Source organism: Notolepis coatsorum (genome assembly GCF_963971535.1).
Source record: "Notolepis coatsorum genome assembly, chromosome: 15".
Classification (NCBI taxonomy): Eukaryota; Metazoa; Chordata; class Actinopteri; order Aulopiformes; family Paralepididae; genus Notolepis; species Notolepis coatsorum.
Window position 1 is genome coordinate 26,514,896 of NC_140179.1, and position 24,282 is coordinate 26,539,177.

Sequence of the window (24,282 nt, forward strand, 5' to 3'; positions counted from 1 at the left end):
AATCTTGAGTTTCCGACCCCCCAGTAAGTTAACCATGGATAAAAAAAAAAAAAGGAAAGTCAGGGTTTAATTCAGCGTGGACAGATTAATTTGCTTTCACGACTAACGATGCAGGCTTACCTGTATGCCTGATATGTGGTGCCAAATTTGCGAACAACGAAAAATTTACTTTTTATTTTATAGATTTTCCACAAATAAGGAAAGGACTCAAATAGAGCTGAATAGTTCAGGGTTTTATTTCAAAGTAGGTCTACAGATGCCAGTGTTTTTTTCTCCTTTTCTGTGTTTTATTTAAAAATAGGTCGACTACACAGCCAGTATTTTTTCTCCTCTTCATAAGAGTTTGAGGTTTTCCTTTGTTATAACAGGTAAAAACAGCAATAAAAAGTCAAAAAAAAATTGTGTTGCTTTATAATTCCATTAATGCAACAAACTGTGTGCTATAAGTATAAAGTATAATAAATCGCAAATTACTTTGGGTATGCAATTGTCAGGCGTTTTATGCTAAATGTGGGGTATGCTTGGGGATATATAAAACGTTATACACTGTGTTATCTTCATTTTAAGGGTAAAATTAGCATTTTATTTTTGGCTCTTTTGATAGTAAAGGTTGCTGACCCCTGGCCTAGATGGATACATTTATACATAATTTATACCTACCTACTGCTTTCACTGTCTACTATATACGTATATTTCCCAAATGGCCAATAAGGCTCCTGTATGATAGCATGTACAACATGTAATGCTGTATATATCATATATTTATTCTCACCTCATATACCTATCATCACCTGTCTGTACTTACCTGCACATAGTCCTTTACTATATCTATATCTGTACATATCCTACTCTTACTAGTTACACTGCTGGCCAGTAGTAGTCATACGGTCTTTATTTATCATAATACAACTCTGTACATACATGAATGAATGAAGTTTATTTTTCTGTCTTGTTTACAGACAAATAAAACACACCCATGTGGACTTACAAAAGAAAAAAGAAAAGAAAAAATCACAAATGTACATATTCAAGGCAAGCTCACACACAAATCCAAAATCAATGACCGAAAAAAAGGAATAGGCTGAAGCACATGCTTATTTTTGCCTATCCCTTACAAATTCTTAAAAACTAAATATATTTTAATATAAGAAAGAAAAACTTAAAATATGCTGCAAGATAGAATTTTTTGAAAGAAAAAACAAATGTTTGATGTTCTTACTCAAATCTGTACTCCTGAATTATTTGATCCTTTAACTCATTCTGCGCCATCGGTTAAAGGGGAACTATTTTACTATTTCTTTCACTATTTGGGCACTTTTACACAATTCCTGTGAGTCTATGGAACACCTCTGTAATATATATATTTTTTTTATTCATTGTTTTGTATTTCTAATCAAGTCCTCAAAAACAGCATTTTTCTACCTCAAGATCTCGAGCCGTTTTGAGCCTGGGCTCCTAAACCACTGCGCAGCGGCGTCGCCGCCTGAACATAAACATGCAGCAGTGTCTCTCTGACATCACATATCGCGCACATTTTCAAATGACTCAGTTCAGTGAGGGTGAATATTGTGAGAGGAGAATTGGAAGAATGCGCCAATATGAGAATTTTGAGACATAGATCATATTAATATAAGTTCACATAGCTAGGAAACAATGCTAAACACTCAAAAAGGCCATTTATAAGATAGTTCCCCTTTAATCCACGAGAAGGCGCTAGAATGCCACCGCTTTAATCAATGGGGGGACTGCGAGATTTGCGAGTGCTTGAAATATATCTTAAATTATAGCTATGGGTCTAATAGACCCGTCAATTATCAGTTAGTTGCTTCCAGTCAACATGTACAAAACGATTTTTTTCATCGGTACATTTCCGTTTTTATACCGCTTTGAATATGAGTATAGTTTGGGCGCTTCAGAGTAATTCCAGGAAAAGACGCGATAATATCCCTTTAGTGGAATACACTAAACACGTTGTAATTTTTAATCATCCTGAAATCAACGCTAGATCATCATTATTATCCTTCCTCATGCAAGAATGAAAAGAGCCCTGGACCGCGGGGCTCCCCCCCCCCACCTCCTGCACCCAACGGCACACAGCCACACACACAGACAGCTGCGATCGGGGTAGAAAGACATATCAGATCAACGCAAGCTTTTCTTACCTTGTCTTTGATGTAATTCAAAAGGAATAATCCAATTATCTGATCGCGATTCCAAATACTGCTTGTGGAGGTCCGTCGCACATTACCGAGCGGTACACACGAACGGGCGGGGTTACTGTTCCATGCCATCGTTGTATATGCCTACCTCGCCTGAGTATTTAAACCTCGCCCGCACGGCTCGTCCCAGAAAAGAAACTACACCATTCCTAATGGAGTGCAATACCAGCTGGAAGGCATAGGCGGCGGTATTTGCCCTTTTGTGAGCTCAGACCCATTCCCAATGATAACATCAGGCTGGATGGATGAAAATGAATGGATATCGCTAATAAAAGAAATAACGATTAAAACCCGACTATACTCGGGTCTGGCGCTGAACGGTCGGCGAGTTAACCCGACTATCATCGTGACTGGCGCTGAATGAGTTAAGGCTTTTTTAAATCTCCCCTGAGAAGTACACAACTTCAACCTGTCACTAAGGCTATTCCATAATTTAACTCCCAAAATTGAAACACATCTAGCTTTTACATTAGTTCTTACCTTTTTACATGTTTTAACTCGATCAGCGCCAGAGGGCGCTGTGTAATGTTCCTTTGATGCAGTCAGAGCTTGGTAAAGCTGCATTCTCCCACTATGTTCCCTTTTTATGGAATACGCTGCAAGTAAAACTTTGTCTAGAGGCACTTCCTACTGTGAATGCTTTTAAAGGTATGCTACGATTAGCCCTTTATGAAACATGTAACTGTTTTACCTGATGCTATTGCTGATCTGATTATGCTCCTTGCCACTGCACAAATGGCCTTTTGTATTTATATTTGAATTGTATGTTTTTTGTTTAATGCCCTGTTTTATGTTGAAACTTGTTGTGTACCGTGTTGGTCAGGAGTGGACTCCCTGGATGAAGAGATCTTGTATCTCAATGGGACATTCCTGGATAAATAAAGGATAAATAAAAATAAAAAATAAATGTGTGGCTAAAAGGCCAGCGTTCTAAAGTAGAGGAATACGTGGCAGTGTTTGCAGGGCTATAACTATATTATATATTATACAGTAGCTATGGATACAATACTATTGCCCATCTGACATCGAGTATCTATCGTTCAATATGTGAAAAAGAAATAATTTTTTCATCCTGTTTTATACCGTGGTGAATATAAGTATGGTTTTAGGGTAATTCATGGGAGGCTGGTAATAGCCCCCAACGTGTATTATACTAAATGCATTGGCATTCCGTCCCTACACACACCCTACAATAAAAAAATCAAATGCATGACAGGTATTATGTTCCATCATGAATGCATGAAAGGGTGGGGGGGGGGGGGGGGGTAGTTTTTCGATGCTTTGATCGTCACCAACGGAATACGTTATGGACTACGCTCGGATCGCAATGAAGGCATGCTTTGATAAACGCAAGATTGATATCATATAGCCCTTACCTTGACTAGGATCAGCCCCAAAAATAATATTCCAATTATCTGATCGCAAGTCCCAGTATTGGTGTCGATCGTGTCGCCAACATAATCCGCCATACATCATCCATCTGGAGCATTTGACGCTCCTCAAGCCGATCGGGACAACCGCTCCCCTTGCCCAACATGGAAAAGTCTGCCCGGACCTATATAAACGACGCACAGCCCAAGACACAGAGTTTCAAAGGGTGCTCGATACCGCCGCCTGGTAGGATGCGGCTGTTATGATGTACGTAGTAATATTTTGTAATGGTGTAGAGGTGTAGTAATAAGACTCAGGAAGCAGGATCACTCTTTAGCCTTTAGCATGTTTAGTTAAACTTGGTAGCAGGGTACAAGGCATGGTACAGCATGGTACACTCTTCTTTTGCTTCTCACCTGTATGCATAACATGGCATTGTATTAACTGCGCCCCATAGTGGAGGCTCTCGGGAAGTACAGCTTCCACATGCATTACAGAACACAACATTTCCCCTCTCTGTAAAAGAAGGTTACTTGCTACTCAGCATTATGCAAATTTAGAACTTTTGCTTTTTCACTTTCTTAAGTAAACTGAACCATAAAACGTGTAACTCAAGGTAATCATTAAAACAAAAGGAGCACAGGTTATTCAATCATAATCAAGATATAATTATATATGCTCAACCAATATTACTCTTAGTTCTCACTCAGTGTGCAACAAAGTCCTGATGCCAACTAGGCTTGTTTCTTGCACGCGACTGCGCTGGAGTGTGACCGCTGAGCGTTGTCAGAGCTGGGCAGATCCCTAAGTCATGCTCATCTGGAGTGTTAAAAGTGTGAGCCAGACGGGATGCGTTCCATTTCTTTCCATCACTGAGAAGAAAGGTGCTTTTGCCAATCTTCTTTTTCACTGTCATTGGTGCACTGTATCTCGGGTGTGCTTTGGGGACGTGATGTGGTGTTCTAATCCTGACTCTCTCCCCCTCCTGAAAGACAGGTGCGCGAGCGCCACGCCTAGCAGCGGTGTAGCGCTTAATTTTGGCTTGCTTGTTTTGGACCGTTTCTCTCACAGTCTCATCCTGTGAACTCACAGTAGGCTGCAAGGGCAGTATGTCCAGTTTGGTGCGCATTTTACGACCGTAAAGCAGTTAATGTGGTGAAACGCCAGTGGTCGCATTAGTCCGCTGCGCCACCCAGCTGCCCTCTAATAGCTATTTTCTGTAGTTTAATAGTAGGATCTATATTTGTTTTATAAACATTCCCCCAGACCTCAACACAATATGACATGTATGGCACAACAAGTGAAAAATACAATATATGCAAACATTTCTAATTTAACAGCTCCCTTGTTTTGTACAGAATCAAATCAATCAATCAAATTTATTTATATAGCACATTTAGACATGACGCTTGTCAACCAAAGTGCTTCACATAGCTAAGAACAAAGAAAAGTATAGAATAAACAGAAAAAGAAAAAAAAAACGGATAGACAAGGAAAACAGAACAACACGTCAACAAGCAAGGCAAGAGTCAAAGTGAGTCAGGGAAGGCCAGGCGGTATAGGTGGGTTTTGAGTTTCGATTTAAAAGACTCAATAGAGGGGGCAGATTTAATGGAGATGGGGATGCTGTTCCAGATGTCAGGGGCTGCGACCTCAAAAGCACGTCCCCCCCTAGGTATAGGGGGTGAGGAGGTCTGCTAGGTAAGCAGGGGCCTTACCATTAAGGGCTTTGTAGCCAATAGGAGGACCTTGAAGTCTATTCTAAAGCACACTGGGAGCCAGTGGAGGGAGGCAAGTACAGGGGTGATGCGAGCTCTCTTCCGGGTACCTGTGAGCAGTCTAGCGGCAGCATTTTGGGGTAGTTGTAGACAGGCTATGGTGGATTTATTAAGCCCCAGGTACAGGGAGTTACAGTAGTACAGGGTTAGAAATTTAAAAAAAAATCCCTGGGCTCTTTTTGCCCCCCTTAATTGATTTTCGGGGGCTTTTTTGTATTTCGGGGGCACCGAATTTTTTTGATGAAAATTAACAAAGATTATAAAACATTGTCGACACTTTTTTTTTACAGTCTTCGTCCCTATGTTTGATAACGTAATGTTAATGTCTCCATATATAGAGCTCTACGCTAACCTTTTTCCCAAGGAGCACATGTGCTCCTAAATAAAATTGTAATAAATAAAATAAAAATTTTAATTTAGGAGCACACAAAGACATTTAGGAGCACAGTGAAAATTGTTCAAGTAACAGAGTTTATTAACAAACTATTTATTACATGCATATTATACTGTGCGTGTGCATACTAGGGATGGGCGTGAGTAATCGGTACTCGTAGCTATGAGAAAAATCGGAGGAAAAAAAAATATTATTATTAATAATTTATGATTTTTTTTTTTACATATATATTTTTTCACATGTATGTGTAAGATTATAACTGTTTGTTGGTTTCCTTAAACATATATACGTGAATGAACAAAAATAAGTTAAAAAAAATAATAATTAAAAACGGTATATATATTTTTTTTTTTTTCTTTTCTTTTTAGTAATACACGATCACTCGAGTATAGCATGCGATCAATCGATCTGGATTTTTCTTTAAAATGCCCATCCGTAGTGCATACTAAGGGCTAAACATCTGTGCAAAGTGTCGGGGGCTTTTCTTGCCCCCCTTAACTGATTTTCGAGGGCATTTGGTAAATTTTCAAGGGCATTTTGCCCCAAGCCCCCCTTAATTTCGAACCCTGCAGTAGTCTAAGCGTGAAGATATGAAGGCGTGAATTACGCTTTCCAGGTCTGAGGGGGAGAGAATGGCCTTGATCCTGGCTATGGACCGGAGCTGGAAAAAACACCCCTTCACCACCGAGTTTACCTGCCTATTGAAGGAAAACTCGGGGTCAAAGAGCACGTCCAGGTTTTTAACGAAGGGCTTGAGTAGGGGAGACAGGTTATCCAGGCTGCAGGCAATGACACTGGTTTGATTTGGGGGGCCGAAAAGGAGGATTTCACACTTTGATTGATTGAGCTGTAGAAAATTGTGTGCCATCCAGCATTTGATGTCGTCTAGGCAGGAACAAAGACTGTCGAGATTGTTTATATTGTTGGGTTTGAGTGTCATCGGCAAAAAAATGGAAAGAGATGTTGTGTTTTTTTAATGATCAGACCAAGGGGCAGCATGTATACGGAGAATATGATAGGGCCAAGGATGGAGCCTTGTGGAACCGGAACAGATTTGGCTAATTTACCTTTGATATATTGTATATATGGCTTCCAACAGAGTTTGTGATCTATAATCATACCTAAGAATTTTGTTTCATATACTCTTTCATGTTTCAACTTCAGTTCCATTTAAATTCAGTTTAATTTCACAGTCGGTAGGAACACCACCAAATACCATAAACTTTGTTTTGTTTGAATCTAATCTAATCAAACGCTGAGCAAATTATGCAACACAGCTGACATACCAGTGGAAGACTGGAATTGGAAGACCAGGAGCTGAGAAATCTGGATGAATGGAATTCAACTATTTCCCAAGTGGCTGCTTTTAATTTTTAATAGAATGGATAGTTTATTCATTATCATTTGCAAAGATATTCCTTAAAAGCACTACATCACAAGGTTTGAGGGTAGATCTCCAGGAGAGTGACGTGAAACCCTCTATGGCTGCCCTTTTGCTTCCCTAGTTCATTTACACTGTAATTATACAATATATCTACATGTTGACAACCTAGGATACGTAGCTTAGAGTAGACGACAGAGTACAGCAACTTGCAATGGGCCTGGTCTACAAGATACACTACACGACTAAGGTACCCTTATACATGTCAAAATACTTCCCAAAGGTCAGTGAATACCACGATCACAACACCAGAGGGAGCTCCACAAATCATGTTAAACCCAGATTCGTCTCAAACAAGGGACTAAACACGTTTAGCAATTATGTCACATCAATGTGGAACACCCTACCCACAGCTGTAAAGGAATGTGAATCACTACCCACTTTCAAAACCACTTTCAAAGAGCACCTACGAGAGACTGCAATTCGAAACTGGCCCCTGTAAATGTCCTAACGCAACCCCCTCCAATGTACAATAAATGTCCTATTAAACCCAATAATACACGAGACCCTCTTCTTGGGACCAAGTAAGGTTTAGTCGATAATCCAATGTAGTTAGCCCCCCCCCCACCCAACCTCCTACCTACCAACCTCCTCCAATGTACAGTTTCTTCGTCAAATGTATACTCTCTTTTTTAGACTCTTCTTGTATCAAAAACAGTACTGTATTTGTAAATCTGGTATGTCATAAATGTATAGATGTAGCAGTACTGTCTATCTGTATGTCATATATGTTATGATGAATTGAAAATGGGGGACCCTGATGTAAACAAGACGAAAGTCTTTCTCTGGTCTGCATCCCCTTAACAATTGTGTGTATTGAGCTGTACTGTATTGTACCCATTCTGCAATCTGTTAATAAAATTTGGAATGGAAGCAGTAAAAGGTTTTATTTACACGTGTATAGTTTGTAAAACTCTTAGGCAAAATTAAACTTGAGTTATGACGGAATCTCTCTCAAGATGTGGAGAGATTATTCTCCATTAACGAGCCCTTTCCGTCGAAGAATCTAGAATAAAAAATCCTTGAATCTGAAGAATTGGAAAAAATATATAAAGAATTCTGGATTGGGACTTTACAAGCAGGAAAATAGTAATTCCTCTGAACTGTTTCTTAAAAATATACAAAACGGATCCTCAAAGCCTAAGTTACATTCAACAAACGGCAATGCATTATTTGATTTAGTGTTATGCTGTAACCTCTCCACTGTGTGCAAGATGGTTATCCTGAGGTATGTTGTCGCCCTCTGCTGGCTCACAGCCTCTTTGCAGTGCTTCACAAGTTTCTCGCATGAAAAGCTCCAGCTCCACAGCGTTCTCGCAGAGATCTCAGAGAATACAGTTATTGATTCGGAGGACACTGGGATGTTTAACAGCACAGCAATGACTGTTGAAATAATTCAATATGGTGGGAGTAATCGTGGTGTACAAATATTTCTCAGCTGACTGGTAAGAACTTCATCAAAAAGGCATCATTATGGCTAATTTAGTCTAGTGTAGCTCGTCATCAAATCATCCATCTCTAAAAATAAATCATGTATACATGTAATAAATGTATACAAACTCAATAACATTTAGCACATATTGCTAGTGAGCAGAATTTGAAACTCCTTCCATCTGAATGTCCCGATTTCTTCAACATTTCATTTACATTTAACATTTAGTCATTTAGCGGATGCTTTTATCCAAAACGACTTAAAACGACTTACAGGTTCTGTACGACAAGTCAGCAGGAAGGGTACAACTGTTTCAGCTGAGTAACAATGTCAAACAGCTCAACTCCAACCAATCAAATAGTTGATCTCAGCTGATGACACATTTTTCTTTTTTTGGCGGGGGTGGTGGCGGGGTTGCGGATGCAGGCGCGGGTCTAGGTGCAGGCGCAGGCGCGGGTCTAGGTGCAGGTGCAGGCGCAGGCGCGGGTCTAGGCGCAGGTGGTGCACTTGCTGCCGCCGGCGCAGTCACGTACACCTGCTGGTACAGCTGTGTCCAATTGGTCTCCTCCTCGTATTTGATCAGATACTCTGGGTAGATTTGGTGCTTCTCGAAAACGACAAATATCGAGGGACTGCCGACGTTGTCCACGCAGCTGTCGAAGAAGAGTGTGTCGCCACCGTCTTTGGACGGAGGTCTCAGGTAGCTGGAGGAGCCGCCGGTGTAGTCGCCCACCAGTATCCGACACACGAACATGGACCGGAGTTTGGACTGGCCGGTGTATTTGTGGGAGTACTTGGCATCCCTGGCAAAATAACTCCCTGAGAAACACAGGAGATTAGTTTGTTTATAGACCAAATTCACTTCACATAGTGATAACAAATAGAGGTGGGACGATACGAGTAACTCACGATAAGATACTGCGACTATATTTGGCCCTCTGTAACGATGGTAGATTTATATAGTGCTTTTATCCCAAAACTCACACACCGATGGCGGAGGCAACCATGCAAGGTGCCAACCTGCTCATCGGGAGCAATTATGAGTTAAGTGTCTTGCTCAAGGACACTTTGACACACTGCCCGGGAGGAGCGGGAATTGAACCAGACGACTGCTCTACCTCCCGAGCCACTGTCGCTACTAATATCACTATATTATACTGTAGGTTACACGATATATGTCCCCAACGGAAAACTTTGTTACCATCTGCAATAAAAATATATCATATATCATTTGTTTTGTCAAATAAGATAACGTTTTCAGTTTGTTCACCTCATTCTAATCGTTTTTATTGCAGTAAAATGTGATTGTGAAGCAAAAACATTTAATAGGGGAGCTCCAGTAGCTCACCGCGTACCTCGGACGCTATTTCGGCGTCGGGGACAACCGTGCACGTCACGGATCTGGGGTACACGAGTTCGACTCCCGGACTCGCCGTATTTTCTCAGAGTGTCTTTCCCCCGATCTATACCCCATTCAACCTGTCTCTGTCGGTCATGCTTGACCAGAAAAAGCGATAAAGAACCAGCTGACTGGTCAAAGTTTAAAAAAAAAAAAAAATTATAATAAATTTTATGGGTATCATCATTTCACTGTATCGATATAGTATCGGCACACAACATATTGCTGTATCGTTCTTTTCCCCCACCCCTAATAACAAAAATACTTCCAGGTAAATACTTTATGTAACTCCAGAGCCAAGTGCCCAGAACTATTGTGTTGCCAGCCTTGCGACGAAGGTATGAGAGCTAGAACTAGAATGTTACTTCTAGTTCTAGAAGATGGCTGCCCTTGGAGGGGGAAGCACGGCAGGATGGGTCAAGCGCTGAGAGGCATTTCATCGGCGACCCAAAGAAATGCATGTGTGTTCGCTGCATGACAACGTTGCAATGTGTGCTAAGAATAAAGACTTCTTCAAGTCCAGTTTCTTATTAACCGCCCATGCCCTAGCCATATTTTCAGAAAATGTGCCTAAAAAGTACATACCCAAGTAAATGGAAGATTGCTCCACTTCTACAAGGCCATTTGCATGTTCTTGGTATCTAGGGACATCTATCAGAGATATTGTGAGGTTTGTTCGACCAGTGAGATATAATCACAAAAATGACATCAATATTTTTCATTCACATCAGCCGGCTGCTGCTTTGACAGCGGCTGGTGTGAGCTGGGTAGTGTAGTTTTATGAAAATCATCCGTTTTCCGATGCAATGCACAGAGATTTCTATAAACTCATATTTCGCTAATAACACTTAAAATCATTGGTAAACAAATGTAGTGCTGAAAATATGTACTTTGACTGCTGTTTTGATAGGGTTAGGGTCTTTACTCTTGGCTACATTTGAAAAAGAAACGCAACATTAATTAATACGGACTGTATTGATCTATTTATGACATGAAATATATCTCAACCCGGTACCGGGCCAATCGGGCTTAAAGGAAAACTCCAACATTTTGGGAAATTAGCTTATTTAACATCTTCCCTTGAGTTAGACAAGAAGATACATACCTTTTTTGTCTCTGTGCATGCATTAGGTTTAGGGAACAGCTGCTCCGTTAGCGTAGCTTAGCTTCATCACTGGAAGTGGGGGGGGGGCAATAGCCTGACATTCCCTACAGGGTCTTACAGTCACCAAATACACTCCAAATACAACTCAAACGTTCCTGTAAACATGTTGTGACCTGTGTATTTACCACGTGGAGAAATAAAAAATAATTGAATTCGACAATTACGTTTTCTAAGCAGATATACTTGAAAAAATGTTTGCCTAAGCACTCGTCTCTGGGCGCAGTGATTTCAGTGCTACTTTCTAACGTGACGCCGTGTTTGTTTACATTCTCATTTCATTCAAATGATCCGAACCAATTGAAGTTTATGGATACCATGACTTAAAATCCTCTTACCTTGATGATTAAAAGCCTCCCCAATTTAGAAAACAGTAATCCAATGGCTGGTATTAATAATATAATACTAACTACTGCACGAAGCTAACCGGAGCTAACACAGACCCGGACGGTCGCTAAAGCAAATATAATGACTTCCTTTCTGGGTTTTCAAAATAAAAGAGCGACGTCTATAGCAGCGGAAAACATTTATTTTGTACATTACCTAACGTTAACACGAACCTAAACTAACTTTAGGTTAGTTGTAACATTAGTTTAGGTTCGTGTTAACGTTAGATAATGTACAAAATAAACGTTTTCCGCTGCTATAGACGTCGCTCTTTTATTTTGAAAACCCAGAAAGGAAGTCATTATATTTGCTTTAGCGACCGTCCGGGTCTGTGTTAGCTCCGGTTAGCTCCGAGCGTGCAGTAGTTAGTATTATATTATCAATACCAGCCATTAGATTACTGTTTTCTAAATTGGGGAGGCTTTTAATCGTCAAGGTAAGAGGATTTTAAGTCATGGTATCCATAAACTTCAATCGGTTCGGATCATTTGAATGAAATGAGAATGTAAACAAACACGGCGTCACGTTAGAAAGTAGCACTGAAATCACTGCGCCCAGAGACGAGTGCTTAGGCAAAAAAAAATTCCGAGTATATCTGCTTAGAAAACGTAATTGTCGAATTCAATTATTTTTTATTTCTCCACGTGGTAAATACACAGGTCACAACATGTTTACAGGAACGTTTTGGAGTTGTATTTGGAGTGTATTTGGTGACTGTAAGACCCTGTAGGGAACATCAGGCTATTGCGCCCCCCCCACTTCCAGTGATGAAGCTAAGCTACGCTAACGGAGCGGCTGTTCCCTAAACCTAATGCATGCACAGAGACAAAAAAGGTATGCATCTTCTTGTCTAACTCCAGGGAAGGTGTTAAATAAGCAAATTTCCCAAAATGTTGGAGTTTTCCTTTAAGGGGTTCATCTTAACACTTTAATCGCCGGAAACGCCGAAACTCGTCATTCCCCGCCATGCTCATTCTGCCAAAGACGCCGTAACACGTCTTTGATATCAATATTTCAAAAATCTGTGATCGAAATCATATTTCTCCCCCGGGGACCTGAGATATACTGCTGAGCTCCACTCAACTCTCTAACGGTTCAAGAGCGCCATCTGGTGGCCGATCGGCAGATGGCCCAACAGGAAGTGACGCGCCAAACAGGAAGTGCTCACCCATATTTCGTCCGGGCACTCGCGATCGTTAGCAGGACTCCATCTTGACACAGTGAACACCGATCGGTGCAAATAACTCGACAAACAACTAGGGCTGACCCCTATTAATCGATTAATCGACTAATCGGTCGAAAGGGGCCGTAGTCGACTGGCCAACCTCTTAGTCGAATATAATAATTAAAAAAAAAAAGTTAAAAGTCGACTAATAGTCGACTAACGGCAAATTTTGGCCAATCCTAGTCGACCATCCAAATCCTTAGTCGGGGACAGCCATACAAACAACATGATTTGGACGTATATACTATTATACAACCTGGAAATGGATCGGATATTTCTCCATCCCATAATAGAAAAAATTCTGTTCCACGCTCATCTCCCAACGCCGCGAGGAAGGTACGGTGAGTTTCAGCGTTATTTTCTAACGTCTTCTATACTAACTGCTCTGATGATCATATGACCCACCCTAGATGAATGATATAACGTTGCCCACGGAATTATAAACGACCCCCCGCCCATCCGGTCAACATCAGATGATACGTAGTAACTTCTAGAAGTACCTCCAGTTGAAATTTCTTATCTGGCACCGATCGCTATCAAACTGTATTTGATCATCAATATAATGCATTTGGGGCTATAAATCAAGTTCTGGAGAAAGCTGCAGAAAACGATAAAAACATACTTATACTTTAAACCGTATTTTAGTATGAATATGTGAATGAAAAAGTATAACGTTGCTACACCCTGAACAATAGATATAGGACATTGAATGGGCCATAATAATGTCAATTTAGCAATACAATTTAAAAAGTTATAGCCCTGCAAAGAAGGGGAACTTCTCCATAGACAAATAGAGCTGGCTAGGGATGGTAAATTATGAATTTAACCATGGTGATCAAAGTGTTAATACCTATTGAATTTAAGAAATGTTTAAGGCCTAAAAGCCTAAAAAGTCATATTCAAGTGATTTCTTAAGGCTTAAAGACTTTTAAGCCTGGTTACTCAATCTCTAGAGAAGATTCATCAATGATTACCAGTAAAAAAAAAAAACGCCATAGCTTTTCCAGATCGCCTCACCTTTCCCGTAGGAGGTCCCGTGCGTCCCGCAGATTCTCCAGTCGAAGTTGTTTGCGCAGATGGCATCGATGAACGTGGAGTCGGTACCGTGGAACAGCCTCTTCTCGGACACGGCCCCCCCACCGTTGGTCTTCCCCATCAGATCCTTTTGCCTTTTGACCGAAAGAGAAATTCATAACCCAAATAAGCATGTGGCCAATCGTTTTTGGTACAGTTGGCAAGAACAAATATAGCAAATAGCAAAACATTCACTTTAAAACACTTTTTAAACATTACACCATATTTGATAAATTTTTCCTAAAAGATTTGCACTACCTCTTCTAACAATTGTACATTTTCGTTTTATATATTGTATACTATACTGTATAGTGTTTGGTCTTTCAACTTTTTTTCATTCTCAGGAGGGTCATACAGAATTAAGCATTTCACTATAATGTACATGGGGGGAGGGGGGCACATACCATTGGTAGACTTCCCAGAGTGCTCTGTTCTGAATCCTCTCTATTTGGAGAATGTCAAATCCTCTCATGGTCTGACCAAACAGCCCCTTGATCTCGGCATACTCCGCTGAGGAGCTGTCGAGAGCAACCCGCTAGAAGGGACAGAGGGACACAGAGAGTTGTTACTGAGCAACCCGCTGGAAGGGACAGAGTACACAGAGAGTCGATACTGAGCAACCCGCTAGAAGGGACAGAGGGACACAGAGTCGATACTGAGCAACCCGCTGGAAGGGACAGAGGACACAGAGTTGATACTGAGCAACCCGCTGGAAGAGACAGAGGACAGAAGGACACAGAGTCGATACTGGAGAATAGCGCCACTAAAACGCAACAAAATTAGTGTGAAAGCAAAGTGTTCAAGTGTTATTCACCTTTAGGGCATGATTCCTTCATTGCACCTCTTATTTTCCTGAGACGCCCATCGACTTTGTATTTTAGGGCAAGGTACCTTTAATTTGTATATATTTTTTAAATGGCTTGTTTGACTCTGCGTGTTGCTTTAACTTTTACCTTACAGATCTAAGCTTTTGTAAATCATATCGATGCAAAAAAAAAAAAACATGCAAGGTAATTGCTCATCGGGAGCAATTAAGGGTTAAGTGTCTTGCTCAAGGACACTTCGATACGCTGCCCGGGAGGAGCGGGAATCGAACTGGAAACCTTCCAACTACCAGATGACCGCTCTACCACCTGAGCCACTGTCGCCCCACGTGTCACACACACATTATTTTCTACACACCTTTCCACAGATATTAAAATGGATTATGTGAAATTGTGGCATCTGCCCGCCGTGAGTACTGTACCGTCAGTGCTTTCAATACATTTCCCATGAGCCGAGTCGCAGAGTTTCTGCAGGGCTAATTCTTTGGTTTACACATTGTACATTGTCACTTTAAATGCAAGTGATTCCAATGCAAACTCAACCCTGCTGAATGTTTTGGTTCAGTACTGCTTGTGTAGTACCCTCTCTGACTCTGACAGTTATCAAAGTAATTTACTGAATGGATTGACGCCTTCTAATTACTGTAAATTAAGCAGGCACTGTTCACCTGGGTCTAATTAATGTAAAGAAAGCAGGCACTGTTCACCTGGGTCTAATTACTGTAAAGAAAGCAGGCACTATTCACCTGGGTCTAATTACTGTAAAGAAAGCAGGCACTATTCACCTGGGTCTAATTACTGTAAATGAAGCAGGCACTGTTCACCTGGGTCTAATTACTGTAAATGAAGCAGGCACTGTTCACCTGGGTCTAATTACTGTAAATGAAGCAGGCACTGTTCACCTGGGTCTAATTACTGTAAATGAAGCAGGCACTGTTCACCTGGGTCTAATTACTGTAAATGAAGCGCACTGTTCACCTGGGTCTAATTACTGTAAATGAAGCAGGCACTGTTCACCTGGGTCTAATTACTGTAAATGAAGCAGGCACTGTTCACCTGGGTCTAATTACTGTAAAGAAAGCAGGCACTGTTCACCTGGGTCTAATTACTGTAAAGAAAGCAGGCACTGTTCACCTGGGTCTAATTACTGTAAATGAAGCAGGCACTGTTCACCTGGGTCTAATTACTGTAAAGAAAGCAGGCACTGTTCACCTGGGTCTGCGCTGTCAGCAGCCGGAGAACTAACCGCAGCAGAATTAGAGAACTACTAGGAATGTCTGATCACCGAGTGTGTCTGACTCCCAAAGCATGACTTTATTTTGACAGGGTGAGGGGTTTCTGTCAGCAGGATATTTGACGGGAGCTTGAAACCGAATTGTATCCCGTGAGCAGCAGAGATATTGCGACTTTAGATTACTAACACGCTCTCTGCAGCAGCAGATTAGAGAACAAGAAAATATAGGGGGAAACAATTATAGAAAAGATTGAAATGAGGAAATTATTTTTATTTAAATGATTATCAATTAATAAGTGTATAATGCAATACCTTAGATCCTGTGTCAGGAGTCAGCAACATGTCCCAATGTCCTGGTAAAGATCTGAAGTTTGATTGGTTGCCTGGAGGGCTTTCGTCGAAAGAAAATAATCACTTATTAGTAACTTCATGGGCTAGTATTTTCACTGTTTAAAAAAAAACGTGTACACTTTGTTTAGTTGGAAAACTAAATCTAGATATCACACATATCCCTCCTAATTACACATACACACAGTCCTCTTATCCCTCCTAATTACACATACACAGTCCTCATATCCCTCCTAGTTACACATACACAGTCCTCATATCCCTCCTAGTTACACACACAGTCCTCATATCCCTCCTAGTTACACACACACAGTCCTCATATCCCTCCTAGTTATACACATACACAGTCCTTATTAAAGGAGCTCTCGTCTATACGGAGCTACTGAGCAGTTTTGATCCCGCAGCTAGACTGGCTTACGCGCCGTTCTACTCCTGGTCTCATACCAAAACAGTCCTTTGTCCCAATGATACGTGCAGGCAGCTTTACTGGGAAAATGGTGTTTATTTTCCCTCACCGTCAAACAGGATGTCTTCATAAACTGATAAAATAATAATTAACGCAATAACTAATTAGATACAAACATTTCGACCTGTGATCTGCGTCGTGCGTGCGGTCAAAAACCATTGCCCTTTTCCGGGTCAAAACTCCTCCTCCTACAGGTGTACCTGACACTTAAATAAAAGAAGCGCCACCCCCTGGTCACATAAATCCACTGCACATTAAATCCATTTTGGCCGTTACAGTCCTCATATCCCTCCTAGTTACACATACAGTCCTCATATCCCTCCTAGTAGTTACACATACACACAGTCCTCATATCCCTCCTAGTTACACATACAGTCCTCATATCCCTCCTAGTTACACACACAGTCCTCATATCCCTCCTAGTAGTTACACATAGACACAGTCCTCATATCCCTCCTAGTAGTTACATACACACAGTCCTCATATCCCTCCTAGTTACACATACAGTCCTCATATCCCTCCTAGTTACACACACAGTCCTCATATCCCTCCTAGTAGTTACACATAGACACAGTACTCATATCCCTCATAGTTACACAATCACACAGTCCTCATAACCCTCCTAGTTACACATACACAGATGGCCACCACAAACCAACACGTAAATAGACAGGCAGTGAGAGCCAGCATATCACCAGGGTTATCAAGTGTAGATAGACAGTGAGAGCAGCATATCACCAGGGTTATCAAGTGTAGATAGACAGGCAGTGAGAGCAGCATATCACCAGGGTTATCAAGTGTAGATAGACAGTGAGAGCAGCATATCACCAGGGTTATCAAGTGTAGATAGACAGGCAGCGAGAGCAGCATATCACCAGGGTTATCAAGTGTAGATAGATAGACACTCTGCACTTGATAACCCTGGTGATATGCTGCTCTCACTGTCTATCTATCTACACTTAATAACCCTGGTGATATGCTGCTCTCACTGTCTGTCTACACTTGATAACCCTGGCGATATGCTGCTCTCACTGTCTGTCTGTCTACACTTGATAACCCTGGTGATATGCTGCTCTCACTGTCTGTCTGTCTACACTTGATAACCCTGGTGATATGCTGCTCTCACTGTCTGTCTACACTTGATAACCCTGGCGATATGGTGCTCTCACTGCCTGTCTGTCTGTCTGCACTTGATAACCCTGGTGATATGCTGCTCTCACCGTCTGTCTACAGCAGCATATCATTGATTTTGGATTTTGTGTGCAAGCTTGCCTTGAATATGTACATTTGTGATTTTCTATATATATACCGTAAAATAAACTTCATTCATTCATTAATTTTGATCTGACACGAAATGCCGTCGGAACGAATAGTGGGCGATACTGCTGTGCACGGTCACATATGGTCAACTGAGCAATCCAAAGCTCTGCCCTCTCTTAACTTGACAGAGGAGGGCTATGGAAAAGCCCTTACAGGTTAACCATCTACAGTGTGGTAGTGACAGGTGAACCATCTATAGTGTGGTAGTGACAGGTTAACCTTCTGTAGTGTGGTAGTGAAAGGTTAACCTTCTGTAGTGTGATAGTGAAAGGTTAATCTTCTGTAGTGTGGTAGTGAAAGGTTAATCTTCTGTAGTGTGGTAGTGAAAGGTTAACCTTCTGTAGTGTGGTAGTGAAAGGTTAACCTTCTGTAGTGTGGTAGTGAAAGGTTAACCTGTAGTGTGGTAGTGAAAGGGTTAACGTTATGTAGTGTGGTAGTGAAAGGTTAACCTTCTGTAGTGTGGTAGTGAAAGGGTTAACGTTATGTAGTGAAAGGTTAACTGTCTGTAGTGTGGTAGTGACAGGTTAACCTTCTGTAGTGTGGTAGTGACAGGTTAACCTTCTGTAGTGTGGTAGTGAAAGGTTAACCTTCTGTAGTGTGGTAGTGAAAGGGTTAACCTTCTGTAGTGTGGTAGTGACAGGTTAACCATCTGTAGTGTGGTAGTGACAGGTTAACCTTCTGTAGTGTGGTAGTGACAGGTTAACCTTCTGTAGTGTGGTAGTGAAAGGGTTAACCTTCTGTAGTGTGGTAGTGACAGGTTAACCATCTGTAGTGTGGTAGTGACAGGTTAACCTTCTGTAGTGTGGTAGTGACAGGTTAACCTTCTGTAGTGTGGTAGTGAAAGGTTAACCTTCTGTAGTGTGGTAGTGACAGGTTAACCTTATGTAGTGTGGTAGTGAAAGGTTAACCTTCTGTAGTGTGATAGTGAAAGGTTAATCTTCTGTAGTGTGGTAGTGAAAGGTTAATCTTCTGTAGTGTGGTAGTGAAAGGTTAACCTTCTGTAGTGTGGTAGTGAAAGGTTAACCTTCTGTAGTGTGGTAGTGAAAGGTTAACCTGTAGTGTGGTAGTGAAAGGGTTAACGTTATGTAGTGTGGTAGTGAAAGGTTAACCTTCTGTAGTGTGGTAGTGAAAGGGTTAACGTTATGTAGTGAAAGGTTAACTGTCTGTAGTGTGGTAGTGACAGGTTAACCTTCTGTAGTGTGGTAGTGACAGGTTAACCTTCTGTAGTGTGGTAGTGACAGGTTAACCTTCTGTAGTGTGGTAGTGAAAGGTTAACCTTCTGTAGTGTGGTAGTGAAAGGGTTAACCTTCTGTAGTGTGGTAGTGACAGGTTAACCATCTGTAGTGTGGTAGTGACAGGTTAACCTTCTGTAGTGTGGTAGTGACAGGTTAACCTTCTGTAGTGTGGTAGTGAAAGGTTAACCTTCTGTAGTGTGGTAGTGAAAGGTTAACCTTTTGCAGTGTGGTAGTGAACGTGTTAAATGACAACATTGGCCAATGAGCTGAGTGTTGATGATGGTATTGCGACATACCATGATGAATGCATTTGTGTGCACCTTCTTCTTATTGTCTGCACATTGGCGGAAGAGACGAAGATGGGTCGTCTTTTCACCAGCCTTTGGGTTCCATACTGCTTATTTGTTTGCATCATGTCTGTAGATTATGGATGGGAAAAAATAACTCACAAAATTGCTATTCGATAGTCACTGATTCATTGAACCTCCCTCCCACACACACACGTTAACATATAATATTGTTTTTACTTAACACATTCAGTGCCAATGACGAGATTAGTCGGCTTAACTCGCCATGCGTGCCAAGGCCCGTTTTTTTAATCGTTATTTCTTTTATTAGCAATATCCATTCATTTGTCATCCATCCAGCCTGACGTTATCATTGGGAATGGGTCTGAGCTCGAAAAGGGCAAATACCGCCGCCAATCGTCTCCCGGATGGTATTGCACATCATTGGATTGGATGGGCATGTGTATCAGAAAAAAAGTCCAGTCCGGGGTTTTCCCTTCTCTGGCAAGCAGTATCTGTTACCACATTCACTGGGGAGGCTGGGAGCAGCTTTCGATTATGTGTTTTGGACTATAACGTTGGATCAATAAACGCGATCAATATTTGGAATGGCGATCAGGAATTGGATTCATCTTTTTGCAGAACATCTGATGTGAGGTAAGGACTCTATTTTACCAGTTTTGGGTTAATCAGATGTTTTTTTCACAGCGATCACAACGTGTGTGTGTGCGTGTGTGTGTGTGTGCGTAACGTTAGCGTTAGATTTTTCAGCCAGCTTCTCTAGCGTGCATAAGTACACATACTATCGATAATCTAGCGTTTATTTGAGAACGATTCATAAATCAGCCGGAAAATGACAACGTGTTTTGTGTATTCCACTAAAGAGCTATTATCGCGGAATTTCTCTGGAATTACTAGAACTCTCCAAAACTATACTCGTATTCAAAACGGTATAAAACGGAAATGTACCAATGAAAAAACAATCCGTTTCATACATGTTGACTGCAAGCAAGTCATTGATAAGCGAGGGGTGTTTTAGACCCATAGCCATAATTTAAGATATAGTTTAAGCCTTCGCAAATTTCCTCCCATTGACTTCCTTATTGGCACGGTAGCCCTAATATGGTCAAAGGGGCGTGGCACTGAATGTGTTAATAGCAAATGTGAGATAATTAGCTGTTGTCGTTGCAAACAGCTAGATATTTGAGTCGCAGCAGGATAACGTTGTTTCCAGGAACAAAAGCATTCATTACGAAAGTTACATCGTTGATGCTTGAAACGTTAACTTCCAAGTTAACGTATGGTTTTGTTTTTACTTAACAAAACACTAAACTATTACACTAACGTGAATCGGTACTCGGTAGTACCGAGGTAATTCGGTCGGAACCCTCAAAAGTACAGAGTTCGGTACCCATCCCTACGCTCAGCGGTGTAACAGTTGTGGCAGACCGGCTGGCGCAGTAATAGACGGCCGCTATGTGTCGGCCAAGGTACTGGGGCATATGCCCATATTAGGAGTTCCTGAGAGACTCCAGGCAGAGCAGAGCGCATCAGCACAGATGCCAGGCGCGCCCCAAGACAGGTGAGCGCAAATCACCACACAATCAAGCAGCATATAAAATGGAGACAGAGTGACAGAATCATTGGAGTAGCTGAGGCGAAACCTGTACGGAACGAGGGGAAGTGAGTATGAGAGAAGAGGAGGACGATTGTTGTATGTGACCCCATGCTGTGTTTATCTACTTTTGGAAGGAGGACCCTGCTGTGTGCTATAACCCCCGATCGTATGAGAACCTGCATGTGTATCGACCCCTGCTTGTCTGACGTCTCTTCTCCCGGATCATCCCCTGCCCGTATGAGAAACAACTCACTGTAGCACCCACTTTACCCACTTTAGACACTTGATATTTATTGGTATACTACTATACTGGTATATTTGTATATTTTTGTGTTGAGATTTGCACAACTCAACACATACCTCATTGCACCTCACCACCACAAGGTGGCACCACATGCTAAGCTAAGTTGTACCTCATCACATTCCTGCATTGTACTGTATGGGAACTCAGTTACCTTTCTCTACGCTGCACTGTATATTGTATATATGTATATTGAAAATTTTTCTTTTGTTTACACTTGTTTATGACAACTAATAAAGAAACTTGAAACTGTGTACGGCACCTCGCTAACGGACCAAGACGCTTCTCTGGAATTACGGACTGGCTGACGATCACACTATCCCCTCCTTTGGCTTTTCCCCTAAACAGTATTAAAACTGCTGTTAAACTTGCTACTACTTTGTGCCATGTGTATTTTGTTAAATCCAATCTGGTGACAGCTCATAACACCCCAGAGTCTGTCACACAGTTAATAGGGTCTGATCTCCGTACACTACACAGTGTATGTGCCGGTAAAACAAGGGAAATGTATATTTTTGGAGACAAAACAATATTTGCTTAAACTATCCCTAGTGCGCCTCCCTAGTACAGATGGTTTAAATTTCACAACATGAACATTGCAAAACAAACTACATTTGATTTCCTGTCAGCTACTCTGCGAACACGGCAACAGGAAATACACTTGGGTCTGAGCTGTTCCCAAGCAACACGATTCCACTGAAAGCATCATCTTGAATAATCCTTGCTTACCCAGGAAGGCGACCGTATATGACTGTGACCCTGCAGTGAACTCCACCACAGCACTGCCATCCTGCTGAAAACTCTGCTCCAATTCTGCACTGGTGATGGTGGCCATTCGGGTTGTACCAGTCTGAAACGCAGCGTGTAAATAAACATCCCACGATGTGATTAAAACCTCACACCGAGTTATTAGTTCAGTGTTAATGTTTATGAATAAATCAAAATGGATTTAACGCACATTCATTTGGATTAATATCAATTATTGCCAATTTCACAGACCAATGCGGCTGGATTTCAATATTCATATTGGTGCACCACAATTAGGGCTGGGAGGTATACCGAATATGAGGGTATACAGTCATCCATGCAAACTATATCGTCATCCTCAATGTATATACAGTACATAGTGAAAAAATACAAGTTAAAACAAAAATTATTTGCAGCAGTATTTAAAAAGTAAAAGAAAAGAACATTTTAATGAAATCTTTGAATGACAATTGTACTACAAGATAAAGAAAAAAAATCGAAATTAAATAAATGTCATAATAATGTTATTTGCACTGGTAAACTATACCGTCACATACCGTTATACCGTCAAAACTAAGGAAAATGCTGTGATGTGATATTTCGATCATATCGCCCAGCCCTGACCACAATGCATCAATTACTTTTTACACCACTGCTGCTTAAGTCTCTAAAGCCCAAAGCAATTGGTACAAGTTGTCTTTTTTCTAACCGTACGACTCACAGCTGCAGCGTACTTGATCCAGTTTGCAGACTCGTCCTTCCAGGACCAGGCCCACTCGGTGGTGAGGACGAAGGTGGGGTGGAGCACCGAGGACGCGGTGGAGAGGCGCCTCGCCGCCTTCAGTCCACAGGTCATGGTGTCGAAACACACAGGCTCGATCCCACGACTGCGTGAGCGACAATGAAAATAAATTGTATTCATTTTATTAATGTCTAATGACTAAAGGTAAGTGGCGAGTGCATAGTGGTATAGACAATTTTAGACATATCAGCATGGTGGGTAGTGTAGTACATAGGTATTAGGCATAGTAGCATGGTAGATAGTAGTATAGACATTAGGGCTGACCCCTATTAGTAGAATAGTTGACTAATCGATCGAAAGGAGCCGTAGTCGACTGCCAACCTCTTAGTCGAATGCAAAAAATATATAAAAAATGTATTAAATTATTATTATATATATATTTTTTTATCATTCTTTCCAAAAGAAAAGAGGCCTAGAAGCGTGGCTAACGCTAATGGCACACATACCAGAGGCTAACTGCCTACGAAACAGGCACAGAGGCACTGAAAGAGGATTTCACCCATCTAATGAACACACTAGACTAGACAAATATCAAGATGTATCCATCAGTGGACCAATTAATGCATGCTTTTGCAGAGGACAAAAAGCCTTACGTCGATTCCTTCAAACATTAAGCACCCCCACAGCCCAAATGGAATGATACAAAAAATTAAATAAAGAAATAAAGAATTATACTTTTTTTTTTCATAGTCGACTAATAGTCGACTATCGGCTAATTTCGGCCAATCAAAGTAGATTATCCAAATCCTTAGTCGGGGACAGCCCTAATAGACATAGTAGCATAGTAGTATAGACATAGTAGCATAGCACATAGTAGGGCTGGGCGATATAACGATAACGATAAATATCGCGATATATTTTAATAATCGATATCGAATATCGAAACTAAATTTTTTTTGAAAAATCGTTTTTTTTTTTTTTTTTTATACCTGCAACAGGGCAGTTTTAAAACCAGAGACAGTGGACAGACTTGTCTTTCTTGCCTGCAACTTAAAGTAATGGCTTTGCTTGTCCAAATGACAATACTGACCAAATTCAGATTTATTTTTCTCTTGTCCATTTATTTTGTTTGCTTTCTAATTTAAAATACATTTTGAAACCGTCTGTACACAGTAGGCTATGTGTGCTAGCAGAACTAGACTCCAGTCACGAGTCACAGTGCACATGTGCGGTGGTTTGTCCACCAAAAAAGCGCCAAAAGATCGAAAATAAACTAGC

At 41.2% G+C, this 24,282-nt stretch overlaps 1 protein-coding gene across 1 annotated transcript in view; it reads right to left on the minus strand.

Moving 5' to 3' along the window:
* Positions 1–7,817: 7,817 nt before the first annotated feature.
* LOC311241984 (protein mono-ADP-ribosyltransferase PARP12-like) overlaps positions 7,818–24,282 on the minus strand; it is a gene marked incomplete at its 5' end in the record, with an annotated part of 36,264 nt that continues 19,799 nt past the window's right edge. Inside the window, 7 exons of the mRNA XM_084330938.1 lie at positions 7,818–9,454; positions 13,826–13,977; positions 14,287–14,417; positions 16,253–16,331; positions 19,606–19,726; positions 22,245–22,365; positions 22,984–23,149. Coding sequence (XP_084187064.1) covers positions 9,003–9,454; positions 13,826–13,977; positions 14,287–14,417; positions 16,253–16,331; positions 19,606–19,726; positions 22,245–22,365; positions 22,984–23,149 — 1,222 coding nt within the window. The 3' untranslated portion in view covers positions 7,818–9,002. The remainder of the gene's footprint in view (positions 9,455–13,825; positions 13,978–14,286; positions 14,418–16,252; positions 16,332–19,605; positions 19,727–22,244; positions 22,366–22,983; positions 23,150–24,282) is intronic.